The following is a 25,160-nucleotide window of genomic DNA, read 5'->3' on the forward strand; positions in this document are numbered from 1 at the left end:
GAGGGAGCTTTGTACCAGCACAGCAGGACTCATTTGACCAGCAAAGGGTCTTTCTAGCCACCACCAGAACTGGCAAGATGAGAGATAACTGCGATAACAGAAGATTCCTGCCTGATGGCAACAGCAAATAGCCACTAAAATACCTCATCCACCTTACACACCTTCCCCTTGCCCACTCATACAGAATGTGCAAATCTTTATGTTTCCTAATCAAGTGTCTTTATAAAGAAACCCAGCCTTTCTGTTTTTCAAGATTTTGTTCTAAATAAATCTGTAGCAAAGAAACATTTGCTTACTACAAGGTGACAAGTTCCCAGATACAACCCTCAACTCTGCTGATCCCTTACAGGAGCCAGGACCTGCAGACACATCACATTCATCCTATACGTGCATAAAGTGATGCTGATCAATCAATCAAATGGACTTTGATCCCATACATATTAAATGTAGCTAAAATGGAAGCATCATTAATTACTCCTGTGTCATAGCTGTAGAGGCACTTCATCATCAACAGCTTTTTCACCCATCTCACTGCAGGTAAGTGTCTGGAAAAGGTATCTGTCTCTTGGATTACCACATGCTTTAAAGCAGCAGCTACAATTAAATACAATAATGCAGTTAAAAAACCTACCAGTTCTGTCACAGCCATCATTTAAACAGCAATTCAATGGCTGAATTGCTTTAAATAAAGCCAACTAAAGCTCAGGGGATAATACAAGAGAGCTTGTAGTTCAACACAAAGCCTGAAGAATTATAATTAAGAAAGCGGCCATATTTCCTCTAGCAGAGAAGTAAAAATTTAACACAATTATGAACAGGCACTAATGTTGAAGTTGTCTAGGTTGGTCTGGAGTGTTCACTCATTCTCTCCTTTTTCTTCGGGTTTTGGGTTATTGGGGTTTTTTGGTTTGGTTTGTTTTTTGGGGGGTTTTCAAGTATCTTTGGAAGAATTAAGCCTTGGTCCAAAATCTCGTGAGTTTCGTTTCTTCAAGGAACCTAGTTTTTTTTTTTAAAAAAAAAGAAAATAAAAAACTGTAGGGCAAAAGAGATTAAGCTAAACTAGATCTTTTCAATGTGTGCCAACAGAGATTCCTGCAAAAGAGGTTCGTTCAAACAATCTGAGTTCTGGCTTGCAAGACACATCAAATGCAAGCACAGATATTTGAATATGGCCTTGGAGAAGGACAAAGCTGCTATTTACTCATTATGAGTTAAGAGCAAAAGTAAAAAACAAACCACCAAAAGCCTGACCGACATCCTTAGAGACTGCTAGGCAAGAACCGCAATGGAAAAGTCAGACAAAGCTATTACTCGTCAAGAATTTGCTCTAACCCTGGAACAGGTGCAACCCAGTAACTACAACTGTTGTAATCACATGTCAAGCCGAGGATGATCCCTGCAGCACAAACTACTCTTTTCCCAGATTTGCTCAATCTGTAAAGATCTAATGTCTACTAGGCATCTATATCTCTCTTCATAAGAAAGGTGGTCTAGGCCCCTCAGCATCTTTGTGTCCCACCACTGGACTCCCTCCAGTAATTCCTTGTCCTTAAACTGGGGAGCCCAGAACTGGACCCAGAACTGCAGATGTGGCCTCCCCAGGGCAGAGCAGAGGGGGAGGGTTCACCTCCCTTGACCTGCTGCTCACACTCTTCTTCATGCACCCCAGGTACTGCTGGCCTCTCGGCCACAAGGGCACATTGTTGACTCATGGTCAACCTGTTGTCAACCAGAACACCCAGATCCTTCCCAGCAGAGCTGCTTTCCAGCAGGTCCACCCCCAACCTGTACTGGTGCCGGGGGTTATCCCTCCCCAGGTGCAGGACCCTACACTTGCCCTTGTTAAACTTTATCAGGTTCTTCTCTGCCCAGTCCTCCAGCCTGTCCAGGTCTCGCTGGATGGCAGCACAGCCCTCTGGTGTGTCAGCCCTTCCTCCCAGTTTGGTGTCATCAGCAAACTTGCTGAGGGTGCAACTCGGTCTCTTCATCCAGGTCATTGATGAACAGGTTGAACAGGACTGGATCCAGTACTGACCTCTGGGGAACCCCACTAACTACAGGCCTCCAAACAGACTCTGCACCATTGATCACAACCCTCTGAGCTCTGCCATCCAGCCAGTTCATGACCCATCTCACCGTGCATTCATCCAGCTCGCACTTCCTGCCTTGCCTACGAGGAGGTTGTGAGGGACGGTGTCAGCAGCCTTGCAGAAGTCAAGGTAGACAACGTCCACTGCTCTTCCCTCGTCTACCCAGCCAGTCATACCATCACAGAAGGCTGTCAGGTTGGTCAAACATGATTTCCCTTTGGTGCACTCATGCTGACTTCTGATAATCTTCTCTTCCTCCACATGCTTGGAGATGACGTTCAGAATGAGCTGCTCCATCACCTTTGCAGGGATGGAGGTGAGGCTGACTGGCCTGTAGTTTCCTGGGTTGTCCTTTTTGCCCTTTTGGAAGACTGGAATGACGCTGGCTTTTTCCAGTCCTTAGGCACCTCTCCTGTTCTCCAAGACCTTTCAAAGGTAATGGAGAGTGGCTTAGCAAAACATTTGCCAACTCTCTCAGCACTCCTAGGTGCATCCCATTGGGGCCCAGGGATTTGTGCATGTCCAGTTTGTCTAAATGATCTCTAATCTGATCTTCTTTGACCAAGGGTAAGTCTTCCTTTGGCCTTTCTCTTGTGTCTCTAGGGTCTGGGATACCTGAGGACCAGTTTTAGCAGTAAACATGGAAGCAAAGAAGGCATTCAGTAACTCTGCCTTCTTTGTATCATCTGTCACCAGGACATGCTCCTCATTCAGCAGCAGACCTACATTTTCCCTAACCTTTCTTTTGCTGCTGATATACTTGAAGTCCTTCTTGTCCTTGATACCCTGGCCAGATTTACTTGCAGGTGGATCTTTGCCTTCCTCACTGCATCCCTACATACTCTAACAGCCTTCTTATATTCCTCCTAGGTGGTCTTTCTCTTTTTCTTAATGCACATTACATAAACATCCTTCTTCCACCTGAGTTTTGACTGGAGCTCCTTAATCATCCATGCTGACCCCTTACCCCCTTTACTTGAATTCCTCCTCATAGGGATCCATCACTCTTGCTCCAGACGTGAATTTGTTTTGATGCTTCTCTAGGATTAAACGCGAGGTACTTTATATTGCAGTTAAATAGGAGCTTATTACTTCATTTTTGAACGACCAAGTCAGAGATTTCTTTAGGGGTTTTTTTCACCCTTACCATAAATAAAAACCAGCAATACACAGCCAGAAAGATTTTCCATGGCAGCAAAATCGCAGTAAAGTATTTGGTTGCCTGACGCCTTTCCCATTGCCAGCCTTCTCTTCCCTCCCTCGCCACCTCCTCCTGGAACATCTTTTCCAGGGCCACAGCATCAGCAACTATTCAAGTACATTTATGCACTTAAAAAAAATGCTCTTCTGGTTATATCAGGCTCACCAGTGTTACTGTGATTAGCTAAGGGAAAACTTCAGCCACAAGCTGAATTGTTTGCCTGGCTTTGTTTAGCTTTTAAAGCGACGCAGGCTCAACCAGCAGACTCAGCACATCTCCCCTAGAGACGAGCAGTCACCTGCTCGGCAAACGAGGCGTGAGAGCACACACACATACCAGCACATCGACCGGATCGGAACGGCAGCGGACAGCGCTAAAGCAACATGCAGCAACTGGTGTCATTTACTGAGTGCCCCAGCAAGAATCAAAGGAGCCAGGCTCCAAATTCAGAGTTCTGGACGTCAGCTCTCACACTCCTGTATTTCAAGGAAGCATCCAGGCTAGAGACCGAGAAAAAAAGAAACTGATTGCTTCTGGTTGCTTATACAAACTAGTATCAAAACTCCAAGTCACTCCTGGGGAATTTATTGTATTCAAATTGAGACTGTAGTGCTTACAATATTTACCCACATAACTGTAAAGGCTGTGACTTTGTAAACGAACCAGAAGCAGAAATTGTGAGCTTTGTAAGGAAAGCTTCCAAATAAATCATTTCAGGACACCAAATATGGAAAAATTTACACGGTTTATTTCCTTATTTTACAGAAAAATACTGAGGCTAACAGTAGGCAATTACTCTTTAATTCCTGGTTCTTCCTTTCATGCCTTACAGATAAAAAGTAGTATTTCCTCATTTCAAGTCTGACAATTCCTGGACGCCTTCCTGTGTAACCTCATCTGGGTGTTCCTGCTCCATGGGGGGATTGCACTGGATGAGCTTTCCAGGTCCATTCCAATCCCTGACATTCTGGGATTCTGTGAATTGCTTATCTCCAGGAATGTGACAGATACACCCCCCAGAGCTGAGCCTGCTGCTGAAACGTGGAAATGAGGAACATGGAAACATGGAAATGGTGCCATCCATTGTGGGAGGGTAGAGAGCAAAGAAAAACCTCCCACATCCCCGAGAAACGGCAAGAGCAGAAAAGAAAAAACAACTCTTCCTGCTGAAGAAGACGCACAGAATTCCTCGTCTTGACTTTTAGCATTCTGAGTGAAATATTTAAAGTCTTATCTACTGTAGGGGTTCTGACCTTTGAAGATACATTATTTCACAGACATGTTTTCCTATTGGGTGGTAGAAGGAGAAAAGAGCAGAATTACTTTCTGCTTTTTGAGTAAGCCGAGAATCATGGAGGAGATGCATCATACCCCTATGGAGACTAACACCAGGATATGACCCCCGCGCACAACAGGGATGCAGGAAGAAAACTGAAATAACCTTTGAGTGCTATTTATAGGCAAACAGCATGCTTGAACTCTTTTCTCCAAATTTCTAGCATTCAGTGGGAAACTGAGTCCAAAAGGGCTGCAAGTGCCTTCCTGAGTCACAAAATGGGAAAAAAAAAAAATCGAAAATACTTCTGCATTTTCAAGCAAAGAACTAAGAGTAAAGTTTGAGGGCCAGTAATGTCACCAACTTAACACAGAAGCACACGGACTTTTAGACGCAAGTTTATGCCAATTATGTACAGCAAAGCAAGTCAAAAATACTGAAGTATTTTCAGAGGCTGACCAAGCACGCGGCTGCTTCAAAATAGAAATCACTACTGTAATGGTATATAGCACGGACTAGTGTAAATCCATGTTTCCAACTGAACATTTGAGAAACTAGTCATAAAATCTCTCCTCTGCCTAAGATCCACAGCGTTTCTGTGTACTGTCATTGCATACATGCTGTGTATCCTGAAAATAAGATCTCTGGGAATGCCAGAGTAGATTGCGGAGTACAAAACAATGAAAAATCAGGATGCTACAGTCTTCGGAAAGAAGGTGATTTTATTTTACCACAACACAACTTGAATAAAGAGCACACCCATCTACTGTTACACATTAGAAAAAACACCCCTCTACAAGAACGGTCCAGGAGATTCTTACCATCACATCTTTTTTATTCTTTGGGGCACTCTCCTAAAGTTCAAAAACAAAAAGGGAAGAGGATGCACGTGCAACAGGAGATGCTCTTTCACATCAGTCCACGCCTCTGAAGCTCCGCTTTGTCAGATGGAGTTTTAGCCCCTCGGAGGTCACAAAATCCAACACGTAGCACCACAGAGCACAAGCTGTACTGAGCTTCTTCAGCACACAATGCAGAGAGAAATCCTAACAAGTACTAATCCAACGGACAGCTTCTGGATAGAGTCGCTTCAAATAACAACTATGGAAAAGTGAGTCCAGTTAAGATGTTACTAAAAAACATCTTTGCTCTTACCTGCATGAAGTTGTTCTACCTCTTATTCTGTTTCTACAGTCTCTGAAGATCAGCCACGGGGTGTGCCCATGGTAAGAGAAGGCTAACAACCAAAAAGCACAGCCACACTGCAAGCTGCTCCGCTTTACATTATTAGATCTTCCTACATGCTCCTTTCCCTCTGGAGACTTCTAAACATGCTGCTTGCTTGGTTTTGGCAATACAAGGCAAAGTGAACTTTGGTTGGTTATTGGCCAGGTTGCTTAGAATATTCTTGCTCACTGTGGCCTTACTCTGTTACTCCAAAGCTACGTAATTCTTTGAAAGGAAAGACAGAATTGTAGACTTTATAACAATCCAGATTCAAGAAGTTTTTTTGAAGGACATATCCAAACCGGAGTGTCAGTAAATATAGATATATCTAGAGAGAGAGATGTATACATTTATGCACACAGGAATAATCAGCTGCACAAACACAGAATTTGTTCAGGTAACAGTTCTTCAGAAAAGTATTGGTAGATTTGAAGTCAAATTCAACTTGAAAACCAACATTTCTGCTGCAAAAGGCAGACAACAAACTGAGATGTATAAACAAAAGCAAAGCTTGCAGGACAGATGAAATAACACCACTCCTCTCCGTGCATCAATAGAGCTCAACTTGAGTAATATGCTTAATCTGGGGTAAGAAGCTACAAAGTACAGAGGTCACAGAGAAGCTCCAGAGGAGAACAAGAGTAGATTGAAGTCTAAACATACGAGCAGAGAAAGATTTCATGTGATTTAACCGAAACAAAAAGAGAACTAAGGAAGCTAACAGTAGAATCATAGAATCATCAAATGTCCTGAGTTGGAAGGGACCCACAAGGATCATGGAGTCCAACTCCTGTTCCTGCACAGGACACCCCACAGGTCACACCATGAGGACGTTGTCCAGTCTCTTCTTGAACACTGTCAGGATGGGGCCGTGACACCTCCCTGGGGAGCCTGTTCAGTGTCCAGCACCTCTGGGTGAAGAACCTTTTCCTCATGTCCAACTGACCCTCCCCTGGCACATCTTCTGCCATTCCCTGGTTCTGTCACTGTCACAGAGAAGAGCTCAGCCCTGCCCCTCCTGCTCCTGCTGAGGAACCTGCAGCCCCACGAGCTCTGCCCTCAGTCTGCTCTGCTCCAGCTGAACAAACCCAGGGACTTCAGCCGCTACTCATACAGCTTCACTCCAAACCCTTTACCAACCTCATAGCCCTAAACAGTCTGCAAGCTGGTTCTGGGGATGGCTGCAATGAAAAAGGGAACACTGGACTGATGCATAAAACAAGCAGCCAAAGCAACTCCACTTGAAAAAACACCAACTGCTTTACTGCGACAACTCTCTTCCTTGGCGAAGCTCTTCCAAAGCAGCTCGATGCCCCTTTGGCCCCCAAGTTTCGCATTTCAGCACGGAACACTGAGGACTGATCCTGTTCTCATGCTGCGGTGGCTCAGTGTGCGGAGCTCCCGGCATCGCAGACACTGTCTAACCAGTTCTCAAAGCCACCCGTCCGGAACAGCACGAGCACAGCTGGATCTGCCTGGGGAGAAGGGAGAGGAGAGAAAACTACATCTACCGAGCTTTCGGGCCTAGTTTTGAAAGGGTTTTAAGAAGCTGTGGAGAATTTGAGAAAAAGGTGACGGCTAAATGACAAGTTAGTAATTGCTGGTTTAGAGATAATGCTTTGTTACACAGGGGAAAATTAATTACAGAACTGCACTGTGCCTTTTGTTCCCACAGCAAGTATTTTCTTGATGGATATGAGGATAAATTTATGTAATACAATCATTTATTTTTTAAAAAAGTTTCCCAGTATATGTTGAATCCTCAAGTATTTTAATACATCAAATTCACAAAGAATATGAACTCCATTTTGTGCAAAATTATTTAAAACAAGCTGTAGTACATTACGATATTTAAGTTCTTTCAAACTTAAGTTCCTTCAGATTTCTTAGCTTTCAAAATAACATATTTAAAAGGGCAGAAAATAAATTATAACAGGCAATGAAGGTGCCCCATTGCAAAAAAAAAAGCTACTTGCTTCCATAAGTAGAATCAAAGATGAGTGGCAGTATATTTTACATAATTTTTTCTTTAATGTGGTGAAAACTAGCTTGAATTCCCAGAAATAAGCAGAATTGGATCCTTTACACTATGCATATATTATATTATCATTTATTTTCCTAGAAACATGTTTATTGTAATTACTTCTTAAGGACACAATAGTAATATTTTATCAAAAGCAAGCTATTAACTGAGAAAAGCAACAGATTTACCTGTTACACCATATAAAGTATTCATGACTCAGTATAATCTGTTGTTTCTGACACTCAAGACCAAACAAACCCTAAGAGCACCATAAAGCTGATACAAGAACAATGTGTTGCAGGTCTGCCAACAAGAGCTCAGTTAATTCCTCTCACGTGTGCAGCGATGCTCAGCACGCCATGCAAACCAGACGCTTTCAACAGCCCTTACATAAACAGGTAGCAAGAGCCCTGCTCCCAGTATAATTACGTTAACTCTCCCAGTTAATACCTCCAGTCAGGCCCCGAAAGGGGTGGACACGTTCAGATTACCAACCTGACCTACCAGCCTGTCCAGTATGGAGCTCAGTGGCTGGCACTGGGTACTGCCACCACACTTTGCCATTAAGTTACAGAACATCCAAAAAGGGAACTCTGAGCAAGGAGATTCAGGTCAGATCATCAAGTATTCACCTGATGCACGCTGCTCTAAACACTTCTAAACTCTGCTTTTAGCATGTGCTAAGGAAACTACATGACTGACAAATGCAGAAAACAATACAAAAAAATGCAAGCTTAAAACTTAAGTCTGTGTAACTGAGTTTTTTAAATGAACTACTAATAGAGACTTCTTGCAGGAGACACAAGCAAGAGACACAGGCTACCCTACCTCCTCGCTCCTCCTCCACTCTGCCGATGTGCTTAGGGAAGAAGAGTTACCTTTGGATCAGCTCGTATAGTAAGTGCTTCATTTCACAGAATCACACGAAATACAGAATGTCAGGGATTGGAAAGGACCTCGAATGCTCATCCAGTGCAATCCCCCCGCCAGAGCAGAACACCCAGATGAGGTTACACAGGAGTTTCACAAGGTTAACATCTATGCTCTCCTCTTACACAAGCATCACAAAGCCAGCATCATACCAGTAGCCATCTATTTAGATAAAGCATGCACAAGTATAAAAGAAAAGAACACAGAAAAAATACTGTACCACGCTCAAATAAGAGACATTCTGTGGTAAGACACTGGGGTCAACAGCAATATTTACCAGATACTAGTTTTGGGTGACCTGTGGTTTGAGCTAGTGTTCTATTATTTTTTCTGTAACTGATTAACATCACAGACCCACATAACCAGCTTTCCTGCAGTATTACCATGCAAGATCCTGATTTACCAACTCTAGCACAAATCTCAAGACAACCAAACCAGAAACTTCCTTCAAGGTACTGTCACCAACCAAGAGCCCTTGTCCCCAACCTGGCTCCCAGCCCCCAGGACAGCACAAAGCAGCACAAGTTTCTGCACCCACCGCAAAGCCTTTGAGGGATGTGGTAAAAAAACAACAAAAAAACTCAAATCAAACCCACAAGAACAGGCTCTCCTCTTGGTACAGGTGAAATTCCATCTCTATTCAGGCGTTATGTCACACTGGCAATAAAGCATCGCTGCCTTTCTCCTGTTGAAACCCTCCCTGCTTTCCTTCTTTGGCTGAGGCTACTCCAAGCACTAACATAACAAGAAGTGCTGAAAACAATCCGAATGGAAAATAGATTTTAAGCAGGAATATCCTCAGATTGGAACAGGAGAGCAAAGGGGATTTTATCTTGCAGAAGAATTCAACTCGCGTGAAAAATAAAAGATGGCAGAATGCAAATAGAAAGGTGAAGTACATTTGAAAAAATATATATGCAGGACTTTGAAAAAAAACTGTGTTAAAAGGAGAATTGCACAAGTTGTTTACGGTATGGTCATAAAGCACTGGCTGATTAACAATGACCTCTGAGTTCTATACAGACAGATATATATATATAGATACATATAAATATGGAGACAAGAGCTTGAGGAGTACCCTGGCCAATTTTAATACTTCACCAATTAAAACTCATCTCTTCCCACTCACCATCCCTGCAGAGGAAAAGTTAAAATCTCAGAACTATCTTATTTGCTAAAGTATTCCAAAAGCACTAAAGTTCAAATCTGGTAAGATAACTTAGCTGTCTGATACCTAAAAGCATCAATTTAAGTGTTATGACAATGGAACTGTTCTTCACAGCGAAATCCAACTGAAAGAAAGCCAAAAAATATGAAGCTGGTACATTTAATGCACTTTCAAAGAATGGAAGTTAATTTGAATAAGAGCAGGATTAGACTTGATTTGTTCTCATCTAAAAGCCTACTAGATTAGAAAAGTATATTGAAATCATGCAAAACCTCAGAGAAATAGAATATTAATAACTCAATTACATGCACAAAATTCAGACAGTTTATCCAACTTACTCAAAAGCACAACACGTGTATGTTTCACATACCATATATTTCTTCCCACTCTGAATCTTTAGACGGTGAAGAAAGAAAAGGAGCAAGTCACTGTAATGTGCCAGTATCTCAAAAGGCAAAAGTTTTCCAGTTAACAACACAGTGGCAATTTTAGTAGCACTACAGCTTTGATCTCTAAAGGAACACCCAAAATGAAGCCTGTTTGAACTTCTGAATGAAAACTCTTTCTCTTGTTTGATCTGTATACTGCATCCATATAACACCAAGTATTTCAGATCAAATTAGAGTGAAAAGCCTTTCTTGGTATAAAAAAAATAATCAGGCAAAATAGTCGGACTAAGGTAAGGCTTTTGCCATGTTGATGGCAACTAAACACACTTCAAATTTGATATTGCTACATTTTTACAATAAAGTTCCACCTTGGCTCAAATTCCAGCAATCCTCCCTCATACTTATCTTCTTTTTTATTCAAGAACATACATACAGATATAGAAACGTACGTTATATTCCACGAGCACAGAGATGCAGCCAGTAAATTGACAAACATGAACCGTCCATTTTTCGCAGCCCTCAATTTCTCCAGATTGAAGCAGAGCTTGGATAACCCTTCAGAGGGTAAGTTTCTAATGGATTAGATGCCTACCTCCATTTAAACCACAGGTAAGTTACCCATCAGCCCTAAGAAAAGCAACACCAGGTTCACACATGAATCTTATCAATTATAGACAACATGATCAAAGAATTGATCTAGCCCGTCTCTGACACCATCCAAGGCGTCTCTCCAATGTAGGCTAAAGCAAGCCGTGCATTTTTTGTACTGTTCTTTTAGAACCCCCGGAGTGCTGGATCACAGGTCTATCTCGGCACACGCAAGCCGCCTCATGTTGGGGGAAACAAACATAATTTACTTTATCTTAACTAAAACAAACAAACAAACCCCACCCCAGCAACGACAACAAAAACCACACACACAGAAACCCGAACAACAACCTTGCTGTTAGTGAATAATGAATGGGTTTGGTCACATCACCCAAAGTTGCTGAATCTCACTCTATCCTCTCAGTTTATCCTAAAGCAGGCAGATTTTATCTGGGCCCATTTGTATTTTGACCTGTGTTCTGTATTTCCACTAAGTAGGTGATTACATGCACTTTTTGGCTTCCACAGCCCCAGAATACACGACCCATTCCCTCCCCACTTCATCCTACCAGCTTTCCAGAGAGCAGCATCACGTCCTCATGCCTGAACCAACTGCTGAAATTCACTCAAGATTAACAGACACTTCTTAAAACTACATTTCTTTCTCACAATTTACACTGCATTTAATCCCCCCAAGTCTCAAATACACCAAACCATCCATGAGAGGGTCTCTAGTCACCTTTAATCCTGTATTTCAACAGAAAAAGTAAAGGATGTATATAGCTCTGTCCCCTGTTTGAATATAAGGACAGACTACTCGCATCTGTTTCACTGAGCAAAGCTTTGGCTGAACACGGTTCCTCTCCAAAACACCCCGATTTTCCTCACAAACCTCTTATAAACAATAGCAGGACTTCTGAAGAACTCATTCCTAACAAAACTCCTCCCTGTGTAGATACTCAACAGGAAGACCAAGTGCTCCAATGCTAGACAAAGGGTTTCTTTACCACTTTCTTCTGCATCTAGTTTTTGATGTTGTATTGGCCAAGTGCAGGTTGAGAAGGAACATGCTCAAAAGATCTGCTGGTAAGGATACAGGTAATCAGTAATGTTCTATGTCACTTCGTAAAAAACTCAACAAAGTCATGCTGAAACACTACAAATAGGATATTTTAATTGCAAGAATCAATATTTTGACATTCTTCACCTTTCTGTGGAATTCCATCTTTTGGGTGCAGAATACACCAAATGTACATCTGGAATTTTTGACTGGTTGCTTCAACCAACACTTTTTTCTGTCCTCTTGAAGAAACAATCAGTACTCCAGAAAGAGGACCGCATTACATTTTCCCTTCCTAATGCCTACAAAAGGTGGGACCAAAAAAATGAAACAGCTTTAACCTGTCAAACTTTCCCCAATTCTTTGGAGGCAAGTTTGCCCTTTAAAGAACATGTGCTGAGGGACCCACAGAGGAACCTGCCAAGAAGAAGAGCTCTGAACACTATAGCCATTCATTCACACAGCAAAGAGCTCTCATCCTCCACTGGCCAACTACTGCCCCTAAAAAGAAAATTTAATAGGCAACCTAATTGAAGGTCCACAAAAAACCCATGATTTTTCAGAACTGGAATATTATTTTAAGAAATCAACAGCATCCTAATTAACAGTAGAGCTGAATGTTTCCAGTGCAGAACATGAATCCACTGTCAGAATACTGAGAATCTGTTTAAGCACAGTCTGAAAACCATAAGTATCTCCAAACAGTATGGTTCTCTTTCCATAGGTTATTTTACCTACAATTCTCTTCCTTGCTACAAAGAGTGAAACTGAGGGAACGTATACAAAAGACTTGGGTTTTTAAGGTTAACTTCCAAAGAACAGGATTCAATTGTTTTAGTTTATCTTCAGTTTCTGAGGATGAAAACAACTCACACTTATGATGGTCATAGAATAGTGAAGTCGCTCTGTCTTCAGAATGTAAAACTAGTTTTTTTGTGAAATACAATCACTGACAGTTGTTTAAAGATAGTTTTTCATCAACAAAGTGGCTGTGCTTTGCTTAAACAGAGTACAGAAGGAAGTATGCTTGTCCAAACTAAAGCAAATCAGCAAGGTTTTCAGAGAACCTAGTAAACAGGAGGAATTGAACTGTTGTTTGTGTACACATGTATATGTTCACAACGTGTACACTTGCTGCTTCGTTTCAGGGGCGTGAGGCACAACCCTTTTGCTAGAAATTCTGCTTAAGGCTGTCACCCTCAGCATACAAAACCACAAAAGATTTTAAGTCTTCTTGAAAACAGAATAAACAAGCTGAACTGTGAAAAAATATCCAGTAGTCTTAAAATGGGTCAATATAAAGTACAGAGGTATTTTAAACAGTTCAACTAACCTCTGGCCTCTACACTTGCATATGCAGGCCTAACTGGTTCTCCAATCAAGACAGCTACTTAAAAACAAATCTCCCACAAATTCTGAAGAGTGCAATGGTTGAAAACTACTTCTGCATAAGTAATTTGAGGAACATCCCATCTGGCTGCAGTTGCTAGAACCTCCCTTCCAGAATTAATAAGCAGTATGTCAATGTGAGATCTGAGCTTTAAAAGATTCATAAAGAATCAGCAAAACCAGTTTTGCAAGTCGTACTCATTAAGATCCTAGTGACACAACCACAAACCTTGCACGTGAGAAACCGTAAGACATCTGAGACACTAAACATAAGATTGATTTTCCACTGGGTTGTAAGTTAGGATCAAGTCTCTCACAGGAGAACGGCTCACCACAGCAAAGGCCAAGCTACCCTGGAAACCACATAAGACAAAGCCGTGACTAAAGGTTGGAAGAGACCCTTAAGATGATTGAGTCCAACCATAACCTAACTCCAGCACTAAACCACGTCCCTAAGAAATTCATCTATATGTCTTTTAAACACCTCCAGGGATGGTGACTCCAGCACTGCCCTGGGCAGCCTGTTCCAATGCCCCACAGCCCTTTGGGGAAGAAATTGTTCCCCACATCCAACCTCAACCTCCCCTGGCGCAACTTGAGGCCGTTTCCTCTGCTCCTGGCGCTTGTTCCTGGGGAGCAGAGCCCGACCCCCCCTGGCTCCAAGCTCCTTTCAGGCAGTTCAGAGATCAGAAGGTCTCCCCTCAGCTCCTGTTCTCCAGCTGAACCCCCCAGGTCCCTCAGCCGCTCCCATCACACTTGTGCTCCAGCCCCTCACCAGCTCCGTTCCCTTCTCTCAACTTGCTCCAGCTCCTCAAGGCCTTTCTTGGCGTGAGGGGCCCAAAACTGAACACAGTATTGGAGTTTTGGCCTCAGCAGTGCCCAGGACAGGAGGACAATCACTGCCCTGGTCCTGCTGGCCACATTATTCCTGATACAAGCCAGGATGCTGGTGGCCACCCTGGCCACCTGGGCACACGCTGGCTCATGTTCAGCCGCTGTCACCAACACCCCCAGGTCCTTTTCCACCAGGCACTTTTCAGCTGCTTTTCCCCAAGTCTGTTGCGTTCATGGGGTTGTTGTGAACCAACTGCAGGACCCAGCACTTGGCCTTGTTGAAGCTCAGACAATTGGCCTCAGCCCATCAATCCAGCTGGTCCAGATCCCTCTGTGTGGCCATCCCACCCTCCAGCCCATCAACACTCCCACCCAGCTTGGTGTCATCTGCAAACTTACTGAGGGTGCACTCGATCCCCTCATCCAGATCATTGATAAAGAGATTAAACAGAACTGGCCCCAGTACTGAGCCCTGGGGAACAAACTGGATGAGACTCTGCTCACCACAACTCTTTGGGCCTGGCCCTCCAGCCAGTTCTTTACCCAGTGAAGAGTTTGAGGAATAGTTCTGCCACCTAAATTTGCAAGCTAAGCTTAATGCCGGGTTCTAAAATGTAAATAACAGGAGAAATCACTTGCTTTTGCCAAACTGCAAAACATACAGAGTCCCAACACTAGGCTGCTTTGTTTGTTGCCATGATGGAAACCTAGAAGCTCACAGTTAGAAAGGGGATTTTCAGCCAAACCAGCCAGAGAAATCCAGTGAAGATTTTAGAACATCTCCCAGAAACACTAGTTTCTTTTTCGATCACTTTCAAATTATGGCTTTTATTAATAAACTACCAGATTCTCAGTGCCTCCTTTAGGTTAGTCTAATGATATTTTTAGTGTTCAAATTTGTAGTGGGAAAGACCAGTACTGCTTAACTGGAGGACTTTCTCAAGTGTTTTCAGTCTTTCGATCTCACACATCCACCAAGAGGCATTTATTTTGTCCAGTCTTTTTGGAGAGGGTGATGGCGACCCCAAACAAAAGTACTCTTCTTTTTGATTTGCTCTTCTTTCCAGATTCCTTTTGTTCTGCCCATTTTCTACATCCCTTCTCCAAGCACTCAGGGAATCAAAGCATGGAAACCTCAGATTAAAAAGAAACCATCTAATTCTGGGGACAAGTGGACGACTACTGCTTAGAAATCTAAAGAAAGCATTCTCACATGCATTACCACAAGCAATGGTACGTCCTAGATTTGTTAAACACCGTGAAATCATTTTGTAAGCACTGTGAGATTGCCTGCCCTCTTAACGCTATAGCCATCGGACATCTCAATTGACAATTTGTAAAGGCAGCAATAGGTTTAGTCAGTGACCAGGTACATGAAACAAACTGCCACTGATTTTCCTTTTAAAAAATGCTTAAAAAGGGATCAGATTATTCAAATTCTCTTAGTGTCTGGAGCGTCCCAGAAACAGTCTATCTTCGCCACATAGCAAAGTTTGGTCCTCAAGAGTTGTATCAGGTTTAGAATAATTTTAGGGGATCACCTTTAATCAGGCTGCTGCAACACTCTCCTGACAAAAGTATGCTCTGTTGTAAGGTGAGTTTTTTCAAAATCAAAATGCAAAGGGAGCCCTTGCCCCTTTGCTTCCTCAGAATGAATGTCTCCTTTAAGACTATACACAGCTTCACATCTAACCACCTACAAATAAATGCTATTTTATCTAGCTTTTAAGTGTGTTCAAAGCTAAAGTCTGAAAACTCCCATTTCAGCACAATCTCACTAGTCTGAGTATGCATCCACAATGACCCAACAGGATCTGTTTTAAAGCAGGGTTTTTACATCTTTGTCCTTGGAATTTTGAAACTGACAATTAAAACCCATTACAATACCTGAGTCACAAACCTTAGAAAGACTTAAACTAGTGAAGCTTTCACTATAGAAGTAACAAATGCAGTGGCACTATTTTCATCCAGTCTGGTTCCAAAACATGAACATTAAAAGTGTATTTTCCAACTGTCATATCTCAGAATTATAGAATAGAAAAATACTTTTCTGAAAGTCAAACCAGAGAATTCAGTATTTCACCTGCAAATTTCTGGAGTAATGAATTAATAATTATATATTGACCCAAGCAGCAGAAGAGAATGTCATTTTAGCAAGTTTACTTCTTTCCATTCTCTCCCCTTTAGTTACCAGAGGGACAACACATGAAATCTCATCTGGCCAATGAAATACCATTTAATTCAAGTTGACTTTTCTAACCCTGTATGTACAGAAAGAATGGACCAAGCCACCCTTAACACCTGTAAGAATCATGAACTTGTTTTCCATGTTCCACGTTTCCACATACCATCATCATGGTAAACTTTCAGACTTGTGAATACTTCACTAGGCTCAAAATTTATAGGTTGCCAGATGCGTGTGCAAGTTATGTTCAATAAAAAAACCCAAACGAACTATACAAAGAAAGTACCTGCTGCCTCCAGTAAGGCTTCTAGTCTTGCTTGTGTTTCTGGATCCACAGTTCTCAAATCCGCACCTTCTGCAGCACTCGATAAGAATAACTCCGACGTGGTTTTAAGTACTGGGTTATCAAGATCCTCTTGGTCCAAAATAAATGATTCAACCTGTTAGCCAAGTTAGAAAAATAATTTTAACATTTTGGATGTTTTTTACTTAATCTAAAATACTAGAAAAAAATAGAAAATAATGTAACCTTGCTATCATAATCATGTTTTAACTGTACAGATGATAGGGCAAAATTGTAAAAATCATCTGGTCAACTCGCTGAAAAGGTAGTTGAAATAACAAATAAATTCTACACGAAACACAGTTTACTGTAAAAGTTACAATTAACAGGACCTTAAACTATAGCAAGGGCAACTCGGATCACATATTAAAAAATGTTACACGTTTGGAAAGTGAACCACCAAAGCAGACTGTCACAAGAGGCTGCAGCATCTTTGTCATCACAAGTCTGTCTACCTTGTTATTCAAAAAGCTGTCAGTAATGACTTCAGTATAAATGAACCTAGATGGGCACCAGTGAGGGACTGAATGATTTCTCAAGATACCTTTCAGTTCTATTTTTGAAGTAATTTCAACTAATGTAGGACAAGGATTTTGTTTGTTTTGAGTAGAAACACAATTGTTGACTAAAATGCACAATTAAAAATTCTGTTTCCAAGCTTGCACTTAGTATTACCCAGTCATTTATGTCTTCTACACAAGAACAGATACGTAGAACAATTAAGCAAGCAGGTATTTGAACCGAGCATCAATAATGCCGTCCCACCAGTTGCCCACACAACGTCCAAATACAAGCTCATGGAATTACTCAACAGAACACACTGTAATTTTAGGACAGCTTGCCAGAGTAAACAAGGAGGATACCTGACTCATACAGTAACGAGAGCACAACTATGTTTCAGAATCCATCCCAAGTTCAGACACAGTTTCCTCTATGTTGAGTGATATTTTAAGATAAAAACACTTTCATAATTAGACGTTACCTGTTCAACACTTATCGGTGCCTTAAATACGCGGCAGAAATGAGACATGCTCACCATACAGTCATTGCCGCCCTTTCCCACACCATGCCCCAAACTCATCTTCCTTTCTCTGCTTTCCCCCCTATTACTTCCCCGTCTTTCTTATGCCAGCAGTAAACTACCATCATATTCAGCCCTATCACACAACACCCCACAACACCTTAAGAAACATGGTTTATACTTGAAAATAATCAAATCAGGCCATCTGCAAACTCATTAAGTGCCCCATTGTGTGAAGAATGTTAATGCTGAGAGCTACATAGAGTACTGCAATTCAAGAGCAACTTGCGCTATTTTTTTCCCCTTTTTGATATGTAAATCTCCTGCAACATTATCCTCCAGTGGTCAAGCCAATCCGTGGGTGCCCAGTGAAATGCAGTGTTAACATATGAATACAGTGGGCATCGGGGGAGAAGGAGTGGCTTTTAGGAACACGGAACATGAGTTCCACATCTCAGTGGACATGCATGACTTGGGCAAACTTATGAAAGCTAAGACAGCAGGCTCAAAGAAGCAAGATTTCTAGGTTAGCCCAGACAATGATCCTAAAAGAAGAGAACTGTTACTGTGAGAAAGAGTTGAACATTAGACAAGCAGAAAATTAGTGACCCAAATGTGTGATACGCATTTTTACTACAAGCAAAGAAGAGTTATTTACAACTCGAAGCAACACATTTCTCAGCAGTAAGATTCAGTAATCCACCTGCAGTGCTGGTCCAGCTCTGAGTCCCCGGCACGGGACACACATGGACCTACTGGAGAGGGGCCAGAGGAGCCACAGGAATGATCCAAGGCTGGACCAGCTCTGCTGGGAGGACAGGCTGAGAGAGCTGGGGTGTTCAGCTGGAGAAGAGAAGCTCCGGGGAGACCTTATTGTGGTCTTTCTGTACTTAAAAGTGGCCTATAAGAAAGATGGGGACAGACTTCTTAGCAGGGCCTGCTGCGATAGGAAAAAGGGTGATAGTTTTAAAGAAAAGTAAGGGAGATACAGGCCAGACATGAGGAAGAAATTTTCTACAATGAGGGTTGTAAAATACTGGAAGAAGTTGCCCAGAGAGGTGGTGGATGAACCGTCCCTGGAGACATCCCAGGCCAGGCTGGACGGGGCTCTGAGCAACCTGAGCTGGTGGAGATGTCCCGGCTCATGGCAGGGGTGCCACTGGGGAAACTGGGAACGTCCCTTCAACCCAAACTATTCTACAATTCTATGATTCTTCTGTGCAGAACTCAAATTGCAGGTCAGGTCCATCTAGCCAGCTTAAAGACTCCCTGCTGGCTTAAGCTCAGACACAAAACTGCCTTCTGGAAAAAAATCACTGCTATCTACAGGAGAACTTCAGGGTTTTTCATTCCCCCCCCGCCCGCCCCAAGACTACATAAGGCACTTTGTCTCACCAATATGCTAGAAATATCATTCCTAGTGCAACAATGTTTGTGTGATCTGTTGACTGGTAGAAAATCCCACCCTGTGCATGAGCGACTATTCATTATATGTAATTGTATATACAAGGAATTAAGACATGGACCATTTTCTCCTGGACTGCTGCCACCCCAACCGCACTGGTACATATTTATAGGACATCACCTGCAACCTGCTCTTGAACCTAAATCAGCGTCAGTTCACCATTCACAGATACTCTATCAATTTGGGAGGAACTTCTATCTCTCCCCCCAACAACAGGAGGTATAACTTGCTTTCACGAGTCTCTAAAACAAGGCTCTCTTTTTAACATTCATGATGCAAACACTACTTATTAAAGCAAATTGCAGATACAGCTTTTTCTAAGGCTACAAGCTGGGTAGTGCTGGTGCAATCTGCTCTTTTCACCACTGCCTTTCAGCTCTTCTTTAGGTTTGCAACTGTACTTCCCGAGACCTCACACATTTAAAGTCTCACACAAAAATCTCGCTTCAAATACAGTGTTTTCATCTTAGTTTTCTATCACAGCAAGAAAAGGCAGCTGCTTTCATTATTTCTGTGCATGTTCAGCATCAAATTTTAGTTTGTTTGGATTTTTAGTAGGAACTCAATAACATACCCACAACACAAATATAACTTGAGTGTGAAAATACTGAAAATCCCTATGCAATATGTTAAAATAGCTGTACCATTGCCAGTCTCCCAGAACAAGTTTCAATGCATTTTCAAATCAGAACATCTGACATTTCCATAAATTGATGCAGTTTCTTACACACTAAGAGACGGCGCGAGAGGATGAACAGCTGGATACCTTATCACCAATAGCAAAGTAAGAAATTACCCCATCAACCAGATGTCTTTTGTGAATGGAAGTGACCTGCGATGATCACATATTAAAATATTAATAAGAAGGATTTTTAACAAGTCGAACTACTCCAAACATATCAAACAAATGTTAATTTATAAATAAAAAATAAACTTTGTTAAAAAAAAACCCCACACAAATATATTTCACGTTAGCATTCCTGGAAGACTTAATACACTGCTCATGTTGCAAAATTTAGGTACTCCGCTCTATCTTAATCAGATCTGCAGCAAAGTGATAGAGTAACCAGTCACCGAGCTATTTTTGGATTATTTTGTGAGCTGCTTTGGGCAGTTAATAAGCTGGTAAGGCTCATTAGGAACACATGGATCCAAGACACTATTCTAACTGCCGAAACAATCACAACTAGGAATAATTCCCAATAAAAATCCCCAAAAAGCTGCTAGCTGCGTGGGACCTGAGGACAGGGCGCTAAACATCAGCACACTTCACTACATCGTCGTGTTTCACGCTCATCCACAGTAACGATGGAGCTTTCCTGAAGTTCTGCCAAGGACTGCAGCAGCCTCGCAGCTCTGCAGATCCAGTTACACCACTGGTTCCTCCCTCCATAGCAGCTACATTCAGAGCTATTTGGACTGAACTAAATCAGTATTTGTATGTTAATGCATGATTGAGTTTATCTCAGGTCAGGGGTATGTAAAGGCAACTTTGCAAGCATTAACATCACAACTAACACTACCAATTCTTGCAAGATGGGCAGTGACATACAGAATTTGAAACATATTTCTAATATTAAGTCTAAACTGATCTTTCCTACATTGCATTGCTGCAAAAAAAGTACTTTTGCCAGAATAGCCTGGACCTGCTCACAAACAGCACCTTTCCCTCCTCCCCTACTGCAGGCAGGGGCAGCCAGAGATGGCTCATCCATTCCACATTGTCCTTCCATTTATACCACACTAGTATTTCTGGGAAGCCTATCTCTACAAAAAGTGTTGATAGGAAAAAAGAGAGCTGCTATTAGGCCACTTTCTTGAACTTTCATTTTCCACATAACCCCAAGCTGTGACACTTTTCTGGGGTAACACCACTACAATGCTTCTTGTGTCTACAAATGAGGACCTGAACCCTCGTCTGGGACTCCTGAACTCATCTTTATTATGCAAATAAACAACTACCTGATTTTTGCTTTTGTGTTAGGTAACCCTGCCTATGTTTTTCTGTAACCACTCAATTTCAACTTATGTCTAAATACATGTGAACATATGCAGAGGGACTTTGGCTTCCTTAAGGCTAATATAGGCCTGTATATCAGACCGAAAGTTCATGCTAATGGACTTGAAATAGATCATCTACGTTTAAACTATTTTCATTCCATAATTAACAAGATGTGTAACACTGCATTAGGGACACGCTAGGAAGATATTGTGGTTTTGTCTGATAAACCCAACCTCTGACAGTTGATGCTGCCATGTCCTTTATTACACTGGAGGCCAATATCTGATTACTACTTGTAATCCTGCTCTGAAAGTTTCAGGGAATGCCGAGAGGATGTCAGATACCATGACACTAAGTCAAGACTGAAAATTAGTTTGTATTTCAAATTTAGAACCAAGCCACTTCAAACTCCATGTCTGAAGAATGTCAGTTTTAAAGCTATTAAAAATAATTATTCCGATGAGAAAGTAAAGGACTTTGTCACTGACATGGCACTCTCAGGAGCTTCCTGTGACAAGTGCACCACTACACCCTGGTGTAGCCTCTCGATAGTGGCCGAAGGCCTTGCTTTGCTTTACCTTAAGAGTCACCATCCCTGGAGGTGTTTAAAAGGTGTACAGGTGAGATGGTTTAGTGACAGTTAGCTTATGGTTGGACTCGATGATCCTGAGGGTCTCTTCCAACTGAAATGATTCTATTATTCTATGTACTTTTCAACACTGTCCTGTCCCCACCCCAACCCAGCCAAGCCAGGCAAACCTTTCTGTACCTACTTCAGGGATCCTTCTGGCATTACTATTTCAGTTTCAATGGCATAACAGAAGAAGAAACAACACATACAAATGCTGGTATTTTCACAAAACCTTTCAGTGACACCTCAGTACACTACCCTTTCTTGCCACACCAAAGCTAGAGAAAGAAAAACACTTCTGAGTTCTTCTTCACAGTTAGTATATTGGAACACAATATAATCAATGTAAATAACAACTCAGGTATAAATAAAGACATAAGACCATACCCACCACTCTGTTAGGCTTGAACTGTAATTTCCAAAGACAGCTTATTTAATTAAAAAGAAGTTTCAGCCCAAGAAGACTGAAGCTGCTAAGATCTGTGTATTGCCAAGACATCATCTTCCAGTGCCGGCCCAATGGATCTTGTGATTACAAATTACCCTTGGAAGCCAAGGGAGCCACAGGATGCTTGGGGACATTGCCACCTCAACGGAGAAAGCATGAAGTGTCTGAAGCACCATTTCCAGTCACCACTCATCTTGTCATCAATCAGGCAGTTATCAGACACTTCCATCAGTTGATTTAACACAAAAGGATAAAACTCAGGTGGGTGGGATGGAGGGGTGTCAAATAATTTTCTACCACTTTCTGAATTTCATGGCCTTACAAAGGGGTCTGATGAGCTGGAACATCATCTTCTTAGATCAGCTCAGCTCCCTGCTGGGCTACAAAGCCCACAGCCCCCACTTTTATGCAGAGCTGTTAGTACCTGCGCGCTGTCTCAGCTTGGCAATCTACAACAGTTTTGTAGGCAGTAAATTAGATAGGAAGGGTGGGTGAGAGGAGGGGTGCAAATCTATTTAGCTCCAATTACAATAGGAAGTTGGCTAACTTGAGGCAGGATTATCTAAAGGACAGCCTTTATTCCAATATAGATATTAAGCAATTATCAGATAATGAAACAGGCAGCTATAGGATCCAGGCTGCAATAAATTCATTCCAAAACAAAGATTCATCTTGCAAATGCTGCTATAGATACAATGTAAATAAAGACAGACACAACTTTATGCTTTGTCACTGGAGACAAGGAAAGTGTGGTCCAGAAGCCTGACAATCATGTATAAACCTGTGCTGTATCTTCTCCATGTGTTAGCACACACTCAAACTGATCTTGGCACTAAGGTGACTAAAACAAAGGGCAAGACAAGCAGCCCTGAGAGGGGCCTGACACCTGCTCAGTCCAGCCCCAAAGGATCTCAGGCCCGGCACCCCAAGTCACTAGAGTCAATTTTCAAAATTACGGCTAGCATTTGAAACATGCAGATAAAACAATAAATCAGAATTAATGCTTATGGGACTACTCCTCCATGCCACAGATTGTTAATTTTCTTCATGCATTTATAAACCTTTTTTTTCATAGCTAACATGCTCATTATTTGGACTTAGTTTGAGAACAAGAGATGATAACATCCCAGCACAGAGTTACTGCTTTTAATTGCTCTGGTCTGAGTGCTCTGCCCACAGGTGTGAGAAGGGGGGCAGAGCTTGACTGCCATCCAGACTGATCAATGAGAGTATTCCAGCCCATTAGCATCATGCTAATTATTTAAGGAGAGTCAGGACGTTCTGGTCCCTCTCTTGCATTCTCTTTGCTCTCAGAGACCTGTTCAGGGGAGTTCTGTTGGACACTTTCTTTAGATCAGCCTTTGCCATCCTCCCGTTTTGCAGAGGCCTCTAGGCCTGATTTTTTTTTCCTCTTTTCTCTCTCTGGGATCGGCTGTTGAGACCAGGAGCTGCTTCCTGGGACCGGCTGCTGCGTGTGAACGGAGTTTGTGAGGAATTGCATTGAGCATCTTTTATATTCTATTTCTATTTTATGTATATATTTACTAGTAGTGTATTAGTATTTTGTTATTTTATTGAACTCTTTTCATCTCAATCCAAGTTTCTCACTTTCCGATTCTCTCCTGTTTGGGGAGGGAGAAGGGAGTGGAGTGAGCGAGCAGCTATCGTGGTTGTATTGCTAGCTTGGGTTAAACCGCAACATAACATATGTACATTTACATAAGGTATTGAGTTTAACAAATCCTAACTGCTAAGCATCTTCTCCATAGCCTCCGTCTTCCCCAGGCTACCTTGTCACACTGTAGATGAACACGCACTCCTAAAAGGTGATGCTCTGAAGCCACCACAATTGAGAAACAAGGCTCGGAAGTAGATCATTCAGCCCTGAGCTGATCTCCTCTTTTTCCCTTGATGTGCAATATGACTGATTTACTACCCTACCCATCACATGACACCATTAGCTTTATTCATGATTTTGGAAAGGGAAGAGTTCAACACGGTTAGGCATCTTCCTAGAAGAAAATCTTAAATCAACTAGTAATCTCTATGTTTTGCTGAACACAAATGAGAATAACTTACGAACCTACATGAAACTTAATGCCCATGAAACATTAAAACAACCAGAGAGGCACTTTCCAGTTGGCCCACTGTTCATCAGCCAGTAAAACATCCATTTTCTAACTTGATCAACAGGGAATCATTTTTTTCCTGCAGGATGGCCATGCAGTTAGGGAACTTTTAAACCCTCCCCTGGTCAGAAGAGCCAGCCACACGTGTCCCTTCTCACCACCAGCATTCTGACTAACACAATACAGTAATTCAACCATGAGCAACCCCTCTCAGTCTAGGACACTCTTCCTTCAGATTCTGGGATGCTTTGGAAGAGCTAGAGATGAAAAGAAGTTTGGGAAAAAACATCACATGACTCCCTCTTAAAAGCAAAAGGCAAAAATTACTAAGTGTTCTCATCCCATGAAGAGCAACTAAGAAGCAACAAGATCCAGCACAGGACCAATTCTTTTATTTCTGTTTTATGGCAAAAAGTGTTTTCTATATGCATTTGAAGAGAAGATGCACCATCCTGCAAAAATTGAGAAAAATTTCTAGTACTTTGTAATACTTCCAACTAATCAAGGTTACCTAAGAAAATATTCTTAAGTAATGAGTTGCAAGAGTAAAAGGAAGACATTATCCTCTGATCTGATGTATTTCCATAAATTTCACTTGCTCAGCTTTCCTCTAAAAATACGCAAAATGAAACCTCTGCACCTTCATAAGAAACAAGGAGAGCTAGTTGTTAGGAAAAAAAACAATACAGAAACGATCTATTAACAAGGTATACCAAAAGGTTAGAGCTCAGAATAGCTTATTATCCTAACTAAACAAACAC

General features: G+C 41.9%; 1 protein-coding gene across 14 annotated transcripts in view; it reads right to left on the reverse strand.

Moving 5' to 3' along the window:
- LOC309445339 (ankyrin repeat and KH domain-containing protein 1-like) overlaps positions 1-25,160 on the reverse strand; it is a 115,185-nt gene that overhangs the window by 83,059 nt on the left and 6,966 nt on the right. For 9 of the 14 annotated variants that reach the window (XM_082064009.1, XM_082064001.1, XM_082064000.1 and 6 more), the window contains exons 2-3: positions 16,647-16,800; positions 10,286-10,309 (exon numbers count right to left, since the gene is read on the reverse strand). In XM_082064009.1, the coding sequence (XP_081920135.1) occupies positions 10,286-10,309; positions 16,647-16,800 (178 nt within the window). The remainder of the gene's footprint in view (positions 1-10,285; positions 10,310-16,646; positions 16,801-25,160) is intronic. The other 5 variants (XM_082064004.1, XM_082064003.1, XM_082064012.1 and 2 more) reach the window with 1 other exon arrangement.

The sequence above is a fragment of the Streptopelia decaocto genome, assembly GCF_964273445.1.
Source record: "Streptopelia decaocto genome assembly, chromosome: 12".
Classification (NCBI taxonomy): Eukaryota; Metazoa; Chordata; class Aves; order Columbiformes; family Columbidae; genus Streptopelia; species Streptopelia decaocto.